Source organism: Simochromis diagramma, unplaced genomic scaffold (assembly GCF_900408965.1).
Source record: "Simochromis diagramma unplaced genomic scaffold, fSimDia1.1 OVJJ01000387.1, whole genome shotgun sequence".
Taxonomy (NCBI): Eukaryota; Metazoa; Chordata; class Actinopteri; order Cichliformes; family Cichlidae; genus Simochromis; species Simochromis diagramma.
The window spans coordinates 8,158,907-8,175,277 of record NW_024387152.1 but is presented as its reverse complement, the minus strand read 5'-3'; the positions used below and the strand labels follow the sequence as shown (position 1 = coordinate 8,175,277).

Here is a 16,371-nt window from a genome sequence, read left to right as displayed (position 1 = left end):
GCACTGGTCTCCATAGAAGTTCAAACGTCAAACAAGCTTGTTGTTTCAGTGTGCTGAAGGCTACAAATAAAGACATTCAACAGAATGGTTCAGACATTTTTTTAGAGTGCAGTTTAAAATTTTTTTTCCCCATTCTTAAAAAATAAAAATTAACAATTCGGTTTAGAAGTACTGAACTTCGAGGACAGAAACTAAGTATTGACCCTGATGCACTAGAATCGATCTGATACCGATACCAGCGCTTGATTGATAGCATCTAGCACCGCCCCTGCAAACTTGCAACAGAATCAAACTCACGGGGCTGATTGTGTGCACGTGTTCTGGTGGGCTGTACTGGTCCTCGTCGTCATCCACCTCCGCTGGGCCCAGGTGCTTGTTGAGCTCTCTGTCGTCCACTTCGTCCCTGACTGCACTTCGGTGCGGAGGTGGGCGTGGCGGGTGTAGGTGCTGGGGATGGCGCTTCACCGGGTTCCCCGCCTCGCCATTTCGAAGATCACGTCGCTGTCTACGTATCAGCTAGACGACGAGCTCGGTCCCGCAGCGGGTCTTCTGCTCGTGGTACAGTGACCCGCGGACGACCCTCTCCGCCAGCAGCTGTTTATCCGCCGGTAAACCGCGGAGTTCTCGCCGTGCCCGCGATCAAGTTGCGGATCCTCAGCAGTCTTCGGATTTCGTTCTCCTGCCAGTTGTGCATCCTGGGGTTGCGTTCAATTACCCCAACAACACGTCTCAACTTACTAAAAACCAAAAACAAACAAACAAAAATCACACAAACACCGTTTTAAAAAGATGTATTTATTTATTTAATCTTTGCACCCCGTGCGTCATACAGCTCCGCCGGAAGACGACGTGCAAAAAGAGAATTATTTGTCTCCCACCCCCTCATCCCCCCTTTTAAACTCCTGATACCGTCATCCACGTCACGCCAGTCACTCTCAACCCTAGTAAACACACTAAAAAACACCGATAAACAGCCAAAAATTGCGAAAACAAATAGTCATTTACAAATCTCACCTTCTAGCCAAGTTATCACAGATTTGTAGTCTTATTCGTATTTATTGGATTCTATTATTGTTCTTTAATTTATATTTAGTTTCCAGAGGGTGCTTCCTTATTTCATGTTTGTTTTTATCGTTAAAAAAAAAAAAAAAGGTTTGTTTTAGTTTCGGTTTAATTAGTTTCCCTCTTGGTTTAAGTCTAATTATTATTGTATGGAGGGCATGTGTCAGAGGCTAGAGTTAGGAAAATTAGTACAGGTATTACAATAAAAACAACTTTTGGAAAGCAGTTCACTCAAATTGTGTCATAGTATTGTAGACATTCAGAGTCTCCAACAGTCTCTCAACACCTCATGACTCAAGTTTTAATACTTTATTTTTATACTAAACTAACAGATACTAAAACTAGGGATATTTTCTTCACAGCTTTACTTTATTTAATTATTGTAGTGCACAAAATTGCTTCAGTTAGTTTTAATTGCTCTCAAAAGTCATTTAAAAAATATTACACACAACAACACACAAACTAAAATATTTCTTCACATCTAGTTTAATTTACTTTTATTTAACTATAACAACTTCTCCTAATGGATTTTATGTTGCTAAGCAAAGGACATCCCAGTATCACATATTGTTTATGATATGTATTCTGATTGTACTCTGACTCTGAATGAAAGAAGTCAAAGTCTAACTCTCATCTAAACAACACTGGAAAGGTTCAATAAAACCTAACAATGATGAGCACATATATCATCCAATCAGAGCAGGTCTGTCTGCAGGTGTATGGTAACACATGGCACACCTACTTGGTGTAAATAGTTGCATTTTAAGTTTAGGCATGTTATTTAATGTGCTTTTAAGGCAAGTCTTATGTTACAGCAATGCTTGGGCTAAAACAGGTTCGTGATAAAGTGAAGGGTTGTATTGTGTAATCCACTGTACTGTAGATGGACCTTTGTGAACCAATCGGTTAACAGATCAGGTACTGCCCCAAGGCAAAAAAAGTAAATATAGGACAACAGGCTTGGACATCATGCAAATGCAGAACCAGATAACTTGACCCCCCCCCCAAAAAAAATAAAATAAATAAATAAATAAAAATAAAATCAAGGCGGGAGCAGTATTACAGCACAGCTGCTGCAGTCGCTCTGCACTGCCCGGTTCCAAATCATTCCTTCAAAAGAACAAATCTTCAGGATAAGGGAACGGAGTCTTTTCCTGAAATGATCCCTTCATTTCTCAGATTAGTTATGAGCTCTCGGTCAGTTATGAGTGACAGTGAGGGTTAAACTAACCAAGTGTGTGATTCAAGTCAGTAGTTTTTTTCTTAGCTATACTCATCCTACAGAGGGCAGTCTTTGTCCCTGAGCCTACGGCTAATGTAGCCAGAGGTTAATAGAAGATGGGCTCATTTCCCTACTTTACATTTAAAAAGTCTTCTTTTGTTTGAACAAACTTTAAATGTTAGAGTTGCCTGTATCAGATGAGAGTGTCGAAGCTCTCTGCTGCAGCTTTAGAACATCAAGAACTATAAAGTGTTTGCCATATTTATCTGACCAGCAGCACTTAAGGGAGCCGGGATAAACAGAAGACACTTTTTTTTTTTTTTTAAACCTTATTTCAGTTCAGTGTGATTAATGCAGCCAGAGTGCTAGCCAAACACTGAACCATTAAGCTTCATTTTGTTTTTAGGACACAGGAAAGCAAGACTTTGCACGTCTAACGGCACACCATCAGGACATCCAGACGTCAGCGCTATACTGACTCATCTCTTTCCTGTGAACCGAAGGCTGCTGCATGTTCACACGAGAGGTGTTAAGCCATGTAACACGAAGTCCTGTTTGTTGCTCACATTTACTAAATCCATTTTGTCTGTCATTTCTGGAGTGAAATCAAATTTCCAAGCGTAATGTGCAGTGCATTATCTGCCTCAACAGCAGCTCAGACAATTAAAGTTCCTTGAATATCACCTTAGTAGTTTATAATAAGAAGAAATGTGGACTGAGGCACTTGACAGCTGTCAGACAGTCGGTGGTCTGATGAGGCAGAAAGTGCAGGGAACTAGGTAGCACTCCAAAATCTCATGATTTTTCTTGTAGTTTCATCAACTGATTATTTCAGTCACGGTTGTGAGCTGACATTATAAGGCATTTTCCTGTTATGGTCCATTGACCTCTGCAGATGGATGTCCTCCAGCACCTGTGTGCAGTTGCAGGAGGACTTTTCTCCAAGCTAGGTGACCGTCACTGACACTAGCTTCATCATTGTTGTTTTCCTTTTCTTTGCTCAAAATGCAGCGTGTCATTAATGGGACAATGACACATTTTCTGCAGTTCGTCTCTTTAAATCATAGAGATAATGGGATCTCCATGTCTTTAGGTCCATAATTTGTTTGACAGAGACAATTTTTGATAATTTTGCCTCTATACACCTATCAAAATGATCAAACATTACTTGGGCAAAATTACAAACTTTTAAATATAAGGGTTACTTTTTTAATACTTGGATGAAATTCCTTTGCAGTCAGTAACTGCCTGATGCCTGGAACCCACGAACATCACCGAATGCTGTGTTTTTTCCTTTGAGATATTCTGCCAGGCTTTTGCTGCAGCTGTCTTCAGCTGCTACTTGTTTGTGGTTCTCTCTGCACTCAGCTTTGTATTTAATAACTGAAAAGCTTCTCTGCTAGGTTGACAACCATTCATACTCACATTTACACCTACGGCTAATTTAGAATCACCAGTTCACCTAACCGCACTAACTGCATGTCTTTGAACTGCTGTAAGGACCTTCCTTTGTGCTACCCATAACTTTATTTACAATCTTTTAAAGAAAAAAAACCATTTGCTTAGATGATCAATGTGAAAATTGCTGCATGTTTAGTTTCTACACACAAAGCTGTTTATGGTTGTATTACCAAAAAAAAAAAAGTAAGCAATAAGAAAATGATCTAACTAAACTTCACCCCTGATGGAAGGATTTCATGATGTTGGGTTTCTAAGACCAGGGTCAACTTTTGAGTTGTGGGCTCACCTTATGATTGACCTTTCTCCCTCACTGGATAAGAGGTGGCGAGCTCAAACCCTAACAAAATTCCAGAGTCTCAGTACAGAGAGCAGTATGCACAAATTTTGGGGCACAACTACTGTAGTTATTTCACCTAACACTGGATGGCGCCATGCTGGTCCGACACGCGAATGTATGTCGTAGGAAAACACAAATTACATTTCACTAGTTCCGCAAAGAGAAAACAGGCAATGCAGCGCAACATCTGACATCAACCAGCGAGCAACCGCGCGGCTAGCGTAACCCAAAATCAGGCTCATCTTCGCCCGTCTCAACGCGAGCAGCGGGACGACGCCTTGACACAAGATATGAGGAGAGGGTGAATGAGCTGACTGGTAGAAAGCTCACCTGTTTGTGCTGTGGTGGTGGTGATGATGGAGAACATCGAGGAGCTCTCGCCCCTTCGCATCACCCCTACAGTCCGTGCTCTGAGCTCCGCGCTGCGGGGGAAGCGTGAAGATGTCCACGGTTCCAGCCGTGTAAACGGTGACAGGGTATTCCCTGAACCGGAGAAGCTTTGGTTTAAGGAGAGCAGCGCTAAAAATCTACGAAACAGGGACTTCTTGTCGCCGACCACGATGCTTAACACGCTGTACGCGGACGGACAGGTTGGTTTGACTGATACCTGTTGGATATATTAGCCTCTGTGTGTGACTCCATGCTAATCTCAGAGTGTGGTGTTATTTCAACATAGCGCTAAATAGTATCTAAGCCGCTCAATGCGCTTTCTGAACACGCTTCTTAAATCTAGTCAAACCGGACGCTGTCACCAGACAGCGGGAATACTGCTGCTTAAACACATTGAAGTTCCGATAAACAGCTCTTCATTTTATTCTTCCGCTAAGCGGTGTAGTTCCTCGGCACTAGTGTGTTTATGTTAGTGCTAGGTCGTTTCGCGCAGTAATACAGTGATATTAAAAATGAATGAAGGTGTTTTCAGCTGTTTCGAACGTGACTCGACCAATAGGAGCGAGGGACCGGAACTCTCTGCTTTAAAGTGCTCAGGTGATTCCGACTGCCCGTGAATGCCACACGGTGTCACAAATAACACCTAAATTCACAAAACAGTAAGTACATCTGAATGATACTAAGAGGGCCTGGTCCCGTGGATTAATCAGGTTGCTGACTTTGCTCCAACATCATCATCGACCAGGCACTAACAGCCTGCAGCAGTAATTATTAACCCATGACTGACACATACAATATAGGTCAGATAGACAGAAAGGCCAAGCTGGCTGTGCTGCAACTTGCGTTACACAGAGCACAAAAAGACCCCGTTTAAAGCTTGTTCTCTTCAGCCATAAAATATGACAATGCAAAGATTAAAAAAGAAACAGATTAGTACATATTTGTTTATATCCTTGTGCATGTGTTATGTTCCACAATGCACTTTTTTTGTTTACAGTATAGAGATGCACTGGCATTGATTTCTAAAGCAGACTCCATTATCTAATGTTTTTTTCCACTGAGACATACTGAGAATGGTGTGCATTTTTTTATTTGCAAAAATGTGTGTAGAACAAATAAAACATGAAGCACTTTTCAAAACAATGTTACAAAGTGCTTAGCAATAATAAAAGCAACAAATATGAGAAGTTGGAGTTAAGCATGACTACAGTGGGAATTTAAAAACAATTAAAAATTGAAAAGATTAAGGAAAAAGAAGGAAAAACAAACATTTATACACATATGGGTCTTAAAAATGAAAAAGATTCCGCATTAGCAGTTATAGAAAGCGGATGATAAACATGTGCTTTAAGAGATTTAAAAGAGGTTACAAAATTAGCCTGGATGAGATGCTCAGGCAGGGAAATCCAAAGTTGTGAGACCTGGACTGCAAAGCCTCGATCTTTAGTGACTAAACAAGCTTTACAGACTACTAACAAGAACATGCTTTGTTAGTGGGCAGCAGCCATACTCATTTAAAATAACATCTCATAGATATAGGCAGGGGACAGACTATGTAGGGGTTTAAAGTCCAGGAATAAAATGTTAAAATTATTTTTTAAAGCTAACAGGTAGCCAAAGAATGATTGCAAGGACTGGTGCCTGTCAGCAGGATTTTGAATTAATTGATTTTTGATATCTGTCTAAGCTGAATGAAGAAGGATTGCATGACATTAGACTCAAATGAGAGGTCAGAGTCATAAAATACCCCCCAAGTTGCAAACCTCTTTGCAAATATTCTTTAATACAATGCTAATGCTAGGGGAGGAATGTGTGATTATAACTGCATGACTGTATCATGTATCAGACAACCATTAATACTTATAAAAACAATAAAAACGCCCTTCATACATTATACTTTTCTTATTGCTTGTATGTGACATCCTATATCTATTTTTACATCCTCCCAGGTCCCTCCAGCAGTGATGTCCAGAGTGCTGTCCCTTCGTGGTAGTGGGGTTCTCCCTGTGGCTGGTGGGGAGGTGATGGGTGAAGGTCTAAGGGTACGGGTGGATCGGGCTGCCACATTCAGGGCCGTTCTGGCAGGGTGGAGCTGCAGAGTACCTGAAGCCCTTGAGTCAGAGGCAGGGCTGTGTGGTGCTCAACTGCCCCGCACTGCACCCTAAGCCCAACACACCCAGTCCTGACACAATGAGTTTAGGCCAGCTGAGGACTGTTCTTCTGGCTGACCACATGGGGGCACTGCTGAGAAGACAGGGGTGAGTCTGGTTTAATGGACCTGGACCTTGTAAACCTTGCCAGAAATGTTGGGCTTTTAAAGTCCTCTTGGTTTTAATTTTTCTCTCATTCAAAATGAATTAATAACACAGTCATCATAACACTGGAAAATTCCCTTAATTAACTGTTTTCTGCTTCCCAAATGTGACAATTAGCTGATTTTTCTCTTTTTTGCATTAGTGGACATTTGAAAGATTTTACCATTGGCTTCTTGATAATCTATAGACTAATCAATTAACCATCAATGGATGCAACTGTTAATTAATCCCTTTCCCTGTCTTAGATATGCCGTGTCCTTCTGCCCCACACTTCCTGAAGACAGCGACATCATCAGTTTCCTCCGAGCTCTGGGAATCGATTGGCCGACAGCCCCGGCTAATTGGACGAATGAAGAGCGGGAGGAGAAGATTCAGGACTCGCTAGAGAAGTCTCAATACAGAGAGAGGGAAATGGAGAGGGGCAGGAGAGCTAGCGGAGGGGGAGGGAGGAAAGCAGAGGAGGGAGAGAACGAAGGAGCACTCAGGATCAACCTGAAGCAAGTTTTTCAAGAGGAGGGGCTGCCGGGATACGACCCCAGCCTTGGCACCTGCACGGGTGAGTCTGAGTGCTTTCCCCCATTGTTCTCTTGCTTACCACAGGCCTTCATTTACACCTCATCATGAAGAATGATCAGTTTATCCAAATCCAGGGCAAATATTGTTCATCAGTTGTTGCTTTTTGTGTCAAGGTCTAGAAATCTCTATATCTCATCTTCCTGCTTGTCCAAAAAAAAAAAAAACAATGAAACTGGCAGTTTTCTCTTTACTGAAGCTAATTGCAGTCCACTCAAATAAATCAAGCTCTGTTTTATTTTTATCTGAGGATTTGTGCCAGAATTGCCTCTTGCTGAGCCAGTGACCTCAAACTTCGTGTTTCCAGTTTGGTTGCCAGGAGACTCCGGCAAGCTTCTCACCTGGCCAAGAATAACTTGCGGCACTCATAATTATAACATTCCCGTTTAATTAGTGAGCTTAGAAGACTGTTTTATGTTTACGTTAAGCTAAGCCAACTTTCTCCTGTGTGTGTGTGTGTGTGTGTGTCTGAGGGGTACCTACTTATTCCAAGAAAGCCAGCAAGCTTAGTTCCCAAAGTAATAAAACTGCATTGATGCAGCTTAGCTTAGATAAAAGATGAATGAGATAACAGAGATTTCATATTGTATAATAACAGCTGACAGACTGTTGTCCTGTTTTAGTTAACAGAGACGGCGTTTCCCAATTGGCACAACTGGACCTATCCACAGCTGACTGCACAGTGAGACAAACACACTCCATGTCTTTGTTTTTAATATAAAATTATTAATAAAAAACAAAATAAAACGGGCAGACAAAGCACTGATTTTAATTTTGTCACTGCCTCTTTCATAGGCAGCCATGGTAACAGTGTTACATGTGACTTCCTGTCAAGATGAGTTCCGCCAGCAGCAGATAGCAATGCTGTGGAGAGCCAGCGGAGCCAAACACACACAGGTAGCTGCACACACGCACACACACACACACACACACAGGTAGCTGCACACACGCACACACACACACACACACACACACACACACACACACACACACACACACACACACACACACACACACACTATGCAGTGATGAAGGGTTCCTATTTTTACCTGTTCTGCTTTCTGTTTCTGCAGAGGCATCTTGTTTGTGGGCCTGTGAAGACTCCTGGTTCACACCTGACTGCTGCACAGTACTTGCAGTAAGACACATTAGTTCCTCTGTCTGTGCTTCTGCCTCTTTTTTTTGTTTTATCCTTTGTCCTCTCTCGTCCTTTTTGTGACATACTCATGTCATTTCTGTTACTCCTCCACAAACCCTGCCCAGATCCCCACCAGATGTGTTTGTTTTCACCAATAACACTCTTACCATCATCTTCCCTGCACCGTAACGTTGCAGATGTGATGAATAAGACGCTGTTGATGCTTTTCTTCGTCTGCGTGTAATTGTGGTGTATTTTTAGCTCAGTTCCCTGTATTAATGAGCCTTCTATTCTTCCTTCTCTCCTCCAGGTTGAGAAGAGGTCAGATGAAAGAGGCCTCCGAGATGAAGTATGGAGATCAAGTAGAAGGTGTGTGTGTTTATGCGCATTCTCATTGTGCATATAGACTGTAAGTAAACTGAATTAACTGAAGACAAGTGCTTCCTCCTCTTGAAGGTCAGACGTGGGAGGACATCATCAAGGTCATGACCTCTGCTACAGTCAGATTCGAGCTGCTGTCGACTGTCCACACTAGTCCTGTGAGTCATCAGTACAGCACTGTTCCCTTTCAAGCAGCCATGCTCTAATGCGCCAAGTCAGACTGACTGACAGCCGTATGTTTAGGTGACGCTGGACGTCAAGAGGGAAGGCGGTGTGTCGACCAAGGGGCCCAGAGGAGGAGTGTTTGTGATGTATAACTGCGCCCGATTGCACACTCTGTTCGACAGCTACGAGAGAGGAGTGGAGAAAGGTGAGAGCTGTGCTTTTCTGTAAATAAATGTTCCCGTAATTCAGATCATTGTGGCCAATGATTGCAGTCTTCCTTTAACCTCACCCAGTCTGAAGAGAAAGAGAGACTTATTAAAAGCCAGAACGAGCTTTATTTATAGTTCAGCGGGACTGTGATGTTTTGTTGCATAAATAAATCAGAAATCAATATTGCTCAGTGGGTGGATAATGTTGCATGTGGAGCATTTTATTTCTGTCACAGTTATAAGAAAGCAAGGTTAGCTGCTTTAGGGTGGTATCCAAGGACATGCAAAACACAAAATGTTGTTATGAATATTAAGAAGCCAGAACAAAACAGAACAAAAACAATCATAAAAAATAATAGCAAAGAAAAAAAAGCAAGTCAGACAAAAAAGTGCTTTACACACGTGTGTCAATCAGATCTTAAAATCCATGAGAAACCAAGATATGAGTGATGTCATCGGATAAATCTGGAAAATCCAGCTCAAAGCTTAGGTAGGGCTAAGCTTTGAGCTGGATCAAATTGTGCTGGAATTGTTTCTATTCTGCATGTGAACTCCATGTTAAGATGTGGTTTGAAAAAAGGGAACAACAATGATGATTTTCAGGTGTTTTGCTGAAGAAGAAGGTGGGTCAGCTGTTCTAAGGGGTGACACCTTGGCAACACAGTGGTTCTGGGCCCATCTCAAGAGTTTGGCTTCCTGGTTGAATAAAGGTTAAAAACAAACTAGCAGTGAATAAGGATGCTGACATTGGATGATTTGAAGTGCCATCATTTTAAACAGAATTTTATATGTGGCCTAAAACTGATCCCTGTGGTACACCAAAGGTAATATGAGTTTTAGATGAAGAGTAAATGCCTGTGATGACTGGGAGAGTTATTTCTAAAAGATGAGAATAAACCTAAATAAGTGCACAGTCCTTGATATGCAGGGTCCAAAAGAATGAAAGCTTTCATCCACAGCTAAATGAAGGGATACTTGGCTTATTGCTTGGTCTCTTGGGTTCAATCAATATGTCTATAATGTTGAACAAGTAATGTAAAATCTATCACAATGTTTCTACATTTAGTTTTCCTGACTCTTTATCTGCAGGTCTTTACCCAGAAATCCCAGAGGACTCCCAGCTGGACTTCTCTGCTCTGAAAGAAGAGGTGCCACTTTAGTGTCTTCTATGATATGCTGTTCTTTACAATTTGATTATTTTTCTTAATTTTAATTATATTAGAAACTGTAACTTCTAAATTTTAGTAACACAGTGTTAATCCTACAGCGCTACCATGTGACTGTGTTTTAACTGACAGGGTGAATGGCTTCTCCTGTTCAATTACCTCATTCCATTCTCGGAGCTGCTTGAACAATCGGGACAGGCTCTGGATAGCGAAGGGGGTGGAGCCAGAGTGAACATAAAAACTGAACAGGTAAGAGCAATAACAGAAAAGGTGGATACGTCCGCTGTTGCAGATGTTTATATAACTCATACACATGTTTGTGTTCCTCAGATCTGTAAATTTCTCGTGTCGCTCAGTAAAGACTTTAGCTCCTACTACAACCGGGTCCACGTGCTGGGGGTAAGGATGTACTCATATATGTATGTGTGTACTTACAGAGGGGAGTGTGTACAAATTAACTGGATTATATTATGCATATTGTCCCACAAGAAGTAGATTTTATATTTGTCTGTATACATACACTTAATCATTTTCTGAATTATATATTACCACAGCAAATATGCTTACAGTAGGGTTTTCTGATTATGTGTGAATGCTGCAAAATCTATTTGCTTATGCGTTTATGTGATTTTTCTTGTGTGTTTGTGTGTTCCCTTTCTTCTTATACACTACATTTACATATAGTTGTGGTCAGAAGATTGCATAGACTCATTCGTTAATTCAGACCTTCCCAAAGTGTGGGGCCCGCCCCCTAGGGGGGCGCAGTATGAAAAGGGGGGGGGACCAAAACGCTTGGACGCTGCTAGCACGGGCGCCCACAGAAACGCAAAGCAGGAGATGAAGCTGAATAGCTGAATATGTTTCCAAACCAACTTCATTCTAAGCCAAAAACTAGAAAATATAGTGAAGCATATCTTCCCTTTGGCTTCACCTGCACAAGTGCCGAGGTAGGTCTTCCCTTTGTCGGGAGCAGCGCTGGGCTGTTCAAATCACGGACAAACAGTATCCCACATTCTTGATTTTTAGTTCACAAACACTTGTTGTAATGACTAACTAGGGGTGACATTTTGGAGATGTTAGCTCTTTATACAGTAAAGTTACAGCGGGATACAAATAATATCAGGCTGATCCTGCCAAAATTTGTTTCCCCGGTTCAAATCACGGACAAACAGTATCCCACAGTTGTTCATGTTTTTAAACCCATTTTGCACAGAGAGGCATTTTTTTGAAAGATGTATTGATAGCAATGTTGAATATTATTACACAGGAAAAAACAACTACACATAAAATAATCCCACCATGACGCCTCTGCCTTTCTAAACGGAGGGACAGTAACTGCGTGTGTGTATATGTAAGCGTGTAAAATCTGCAGATGGTCAGATTAACAGTATTTTGTCTCTATCTGCCATTCTGCATTTCATCTCATGTAAACAATAACGTGGTGCACAGCCTGACGTGAAAAAAGGCACATACCTTTGACGTTGCGCGACGAACTCTGTATTCCTCGTCCACACAGAAACGCAAAAAAGGAGTTTTAAAAAATCTATTTTCGGTGATTCGAAACGCCGTTTACGTGTGGACGAAACAGCTGCGTTTTCAAAAATACCCGTGTAGGTGTGAACGTAGCGTAAAAGAGTTAGTAGTTTATTTTCTTACTACCTGTAATTTATTGCAGATTACTTGTATTTGCTTAATTGTTTGCTAAATGTCTGAGGTGTGAAATAAACCGCAATGGAGCAAAATATGGGTGTGTGTGGTTGGAGGATGTGTTTGTGCGTGCGTGCGTGCGTGCGTGCGTGAGTGTGCGCGGGGTGGGGGGGGCGAAAATGTTTGTTGTAAAACAAAGGGGGGCCTAGCAAAAAAACTTTGGGAACCACTGCGTTAATGCATGAACATCCTAGTACTTTGAGGCTTTTAATGATTTTTTTTTTTTAACTGGTCTTTTTCCAGGGTGGAATAATTAATTTTCTGTAATTGTGTGGAGGATTAGAGAAAATCCAAGATAAATTCAAACTTATGTACTCTGTTCCTGTTTTCTTTTAAGTCATTAAAGATCTATGCTGTGCATTCATTACACTCTGGAAAAAGAACACATCAAAGAAAGCCTGAAATTACCATGATATTCATGCCCATGATGAGCCACCTCTGACCACATCTGTAACAGACAGAAAAGAACTGAAGTTTATTTTGAAGCCAGCAGTTGTTTTATTGTTATTTTTGTTCCTCTGTATTTTCACTCCCTCACATACCCTTGCTATATTCTCAGTCTTTCTTCTTGTCTGTCTTGCTTGCAGGAGCCACTGCCTCATCTCTTCAACCAAATGTTTTGTCGTTTGTATCTGCTGAGAGCATTGAGAGAGCTCTACCACAGCGCTCTGGACACCCTTAACCTTCCCCCCATCAGGCAACTATAGCCCCGACATAATTCACCCACCCTTCACTGTTGGCTCTACCTCCCTGCCTTCCCTACGCACACACCATATCCATGTGTATTGTGTGTGTCTAGCTGACACCTTTTTTGGCAATATTAAAACAAATTATGACATTTCACTTGCCCACTGTCCCGCTTCTGCATTTCCCTGTCAGTGTATTGTGACATATTCTAACTGTCTGGTTATTTCAATGAATAGTGTAACTACATTATATAAAGTGGATCCTGTTCTGGTTTTTTTTCTGGGCTGAAAGATTTTCTTGGACAATTTAAGCTGCTTGTATGCTGTAAAAGAAATATTTTGACATTTGGGTTGCTGCTTATTTGCTTTCTTACTGACTGATGAGAAATTCTTCCTTGTCTCAAGCTGTGTGCTTTTGTACTATCTCTTCACACACTTACAAATACAGCTACAGAAGTGCTGCATAATTACCTGTCAGCATTTCAGTTGTGTCAGTCTTCTGTACATAGAAAAAGGGGCGATGCCACTAACCAGCAGTCATTCACAGTGACGGCATGCCAATTGCTAGCTAGCCAGCAGCGGCAGCTTTTTTTCTGATGGACATGGTTTGCTGTTTCTTGGAGTATATGCCTGTTACAGTGTCATTTTTACTATTAGAAACGTTGGCAATATATGTGCGGTCAGAAGATTGCAAAATATAGCTGCTAGCAGTTCATGTTCTTTAACATAAATGCATAACTTGCTGTTTTTGATTTAAGACTTAGCCAGTTAAATTCACTTTACAATACGCACTACACTACACTAAACAAGTACTTAAGGTATATAGTATACTACACTATGATATACATAATATGCTACACAAGACATATTGCTTGGCACCCTTTGGATGTATAGAAATTGGAAGCTACTACAGCTAGTTAGCTTTCCTCAGCTAGTTAGTTAGCTAATTATCTTAACGCGACGAGTGAGAAAAGAGCGAGCCTGGTGCTAAATCAAGATAACAAAGTCCACCTATGAATTTTTAAAGTGTGCTAATTGGAACATTATAACTTGTTTGTTTCAGTACAAAAGCTTGGCATTAAACTCAGTATTTGGAAGGGGTTGGATGGTTTCCTGGAAACCTCCAGTTGCCTGGAGACACAAGTAAGCTACTGGTGATATTAGTCTGTTGGGTTTTTTTGTTTTGTTTGTTTGTTGTTTATTTTAACTCTCAACGAGAAAGCAAGTAAGCACATTTTCCCATAATGTCAGAATGTTTCTTTTAATTTTGGTTTTGTTACTACATGATGGAGAAAATGTCTTTCCCTTAAGCACAGCAGGCGTCAGGATCTAAATTAGATTGGCAGAGCTGGTATGCCCTTTTGAATCTGCTAACCATAAATTAAATGTATTTGTCCTTTTCACATAACAATCCCCAAATCTGAACTAGCCGGTAGCTTTAATTTATATTTGGTGCCAAGATATAATTAAGGTGTTTTTCTCAACTGATCTGTATTAAGACTTGCCTTATTACTTATTACCCATCTACTCACTGTCACCAACAACAGTTAAATCCTCTTTAGAACACATGTAACTGTTTAGTCACTGCCTAAAGGAAGAAAAACAACTTTTATGAGTCTTCTCCAAATGTTAAATGCCCCCATTCATGGAAATCTACCACCTTGTATTTATCAACACTTAGAAATATTTATTGTCATAAAAAATAGAGAGAAATGTACAGAATATATATTCTTCATCTGAGTCTTAATCACTGTGTTCACATGATTATTATCCTGCTTGACAAATCACAGATGTTACTATGAAACAGCTGTTTCGGACAGTTATGGACAAACGTAATGCATCGTGTCACAATCTTAGGACATGCATGAAATGGCATGATAACAATATGTATGACTTTTATGCCAAAAATGCTATTTGTAAATTTTGGGAGTGAAATGATAAGGATCTAACATTGATCGTTCAGTTTTTATTGTTTGTGACCAACAAATGTGCCATAGCATTTTTTTTTTTTAATTCTATGATAGTACAGTCCAGTGTTATTGATCACAAATATCTGACAGATTTACTTTTCACTGCATGAAATGTTGTTTGACCCTGTAAATGTATGATTTTAAAAAAGCAAACTTTTTCCGTTAGTTTATTTTCTTTAGAAAAGGGAATGAGACGTTTACAATGTGTTGTTTTTATTTTAGTAGCTGTCCTGTTAGCTGCTGCTGTAATTACCACAGTATTAAAGCAGAGGATCTGCAGAGAGACTGTCATGTTTTCCTCTTACACTCTACACTACTGCACTGCAACCATGTCTAAACAGAACGATGCTGACTTACATTAGCTTTATTTTTCTCTTGCTGCCATGTTTGCTGCCTCAGGCCCCAACACCTGACCTCGGTCACCCATCCTTCATTCTGTTCTCCGTCTTTTATGCCGACTCCCTCCTTATAGGCCCTGTTTGTTATTTTATTCAGGGCTATATTATACAGTGTAGTTGCACAAATAGTCCAAGGACTTTCACATTATTTTTCCCCATAAAATAATTGACACGAAGTCTTGTTGACTGCAAACCAGACAGCTATAAAGATGACTGCAGAATTGTCAGGAATGCAGTCAAACACTAACTTCATCTGTTGAACCTTTTGATCATACCAAGTGAAATTCCATCTGGAGACCTTGCTTTGCATTTGCTGCATGCATTATTTACAGCCGAGCTCCTACTAATTCCCCTCTAATGAAAATCTCTGCACCTCTGCCCCGTAAGTGTATTTGTCCATCTGAATGTAAATAACGCTGCCAAACTCTCGCCTACACACATCTGTGCACCCGCAGTTTGTGTGTGTTTTTCCCCTTCTGCAGACTTAAAAATAAGCATGACAGACTCTCTCACTGTATGTTTGTCTCGAGCTTCAGTGTCTGACAGATGGTGATACTGATACTGATGTTTTATACATAAATCCTCTCGTGCTCTGCTCCCCGCTGCCCTTGGATTCAACAATAACTCGCTCACTGCACAGATATGTACACTTCACTGTATGCTGCTAACAGTGATCCTTCACTGAGGATACAACCCCGCTAGTGTCATGTGTAATTTGTCTTTTTCCCTTGTGTAGACCCCCTCTCCCTTTTGCTGATCATTTATTTCCTCATTTATAGAAGAAAAGCGTTTGTTAACTCTGACTCAAGCCAAACTTATGGTTTTATTTGCTTTTATGAAATAGTTATTGAGTCTGCAGTGCTCCAGGAAAAATAAGACACCATCTTGATATTTTATAAGGCCCTGTGCTTTGTTGATACCTTGCGACTTTAACCCCGCGCCTTCTTATATATCTCTGCTGTCTGCTGTCGATGTATAGCTGTATACCTGTGTACTGTAAATGACACACAACTCTGTCATCCTTGTTTTGCTCAGTAAACTGGTTTGAAAAACTGGAGCATTCAGTCATTTTTAATTCTATACAGATGCAGATGTGTGATTGTGACTTTATGAAACACGATACAGTTGGAGAAATGTGCAATGGATGTGTGAGTTTGAAAGAAATAAACAGACTCTAATTGTTATGGTAGT

The 16,371-nt window shown here is 40.7% G+C and overlaps 1 protein-coding gene and 1 long non-coding RNA gene across 2 annotated transcripts in view; one reads left to right on the top strand and one right to left on the bottom strand.

The window, feature by feature from the left end:
• LOC120743792 overlaps positions 1 to 4,527 on the bottom strand; it is a 29,316-nt gene extending 24,789 nt beyond the window's left edge. Inside the window, exons 1-2 of the long non-coding RNA XR_005698266.1 lie at positions 4,413 to 4,527; positions 298 to 737 (exon numbers count right to left, since the gene is read on the bottom strand). This is a non-coding gene — a long non-coding RNA (uncharacterized LOC120743792). The remainder of the gene's footprint in view (positions 1 to 297; positions 738 to 4,412) is intronic.
• On the top strand, positions 4,247 to 16,237 carry dalrd3 (DALR anticodon binding domain containing 3). The gene is given in 14 exon segments (XM_040047650.1): positions 4,247 to 4,672; positions 6,422 to 6,559; positions 6,561 to 6,730; positions 7,033 to 7,343; positions 7,984 to 8,042; positions 8,156 to 8,257; positions 8,434 to 8,498; positions 8,809 to 8,867; positions 8,955 to 9,037; positions 9,123 to 9,249; positions 10,343 to 10,401; positions 10,552 to 10,668; positions 10,750 to 10,818; positions 12,714 to 16,237. Coding segments are annotated over 14 exon segments (1,716 nt in total). The 5' UTR covers positions 4,247 to 4,435; the 3' UTR covers positions 12,834 to 16,237.
• The last annotated feature ends 134 nt before the right edge of the window (positions 16,238 to 16,371 follow it).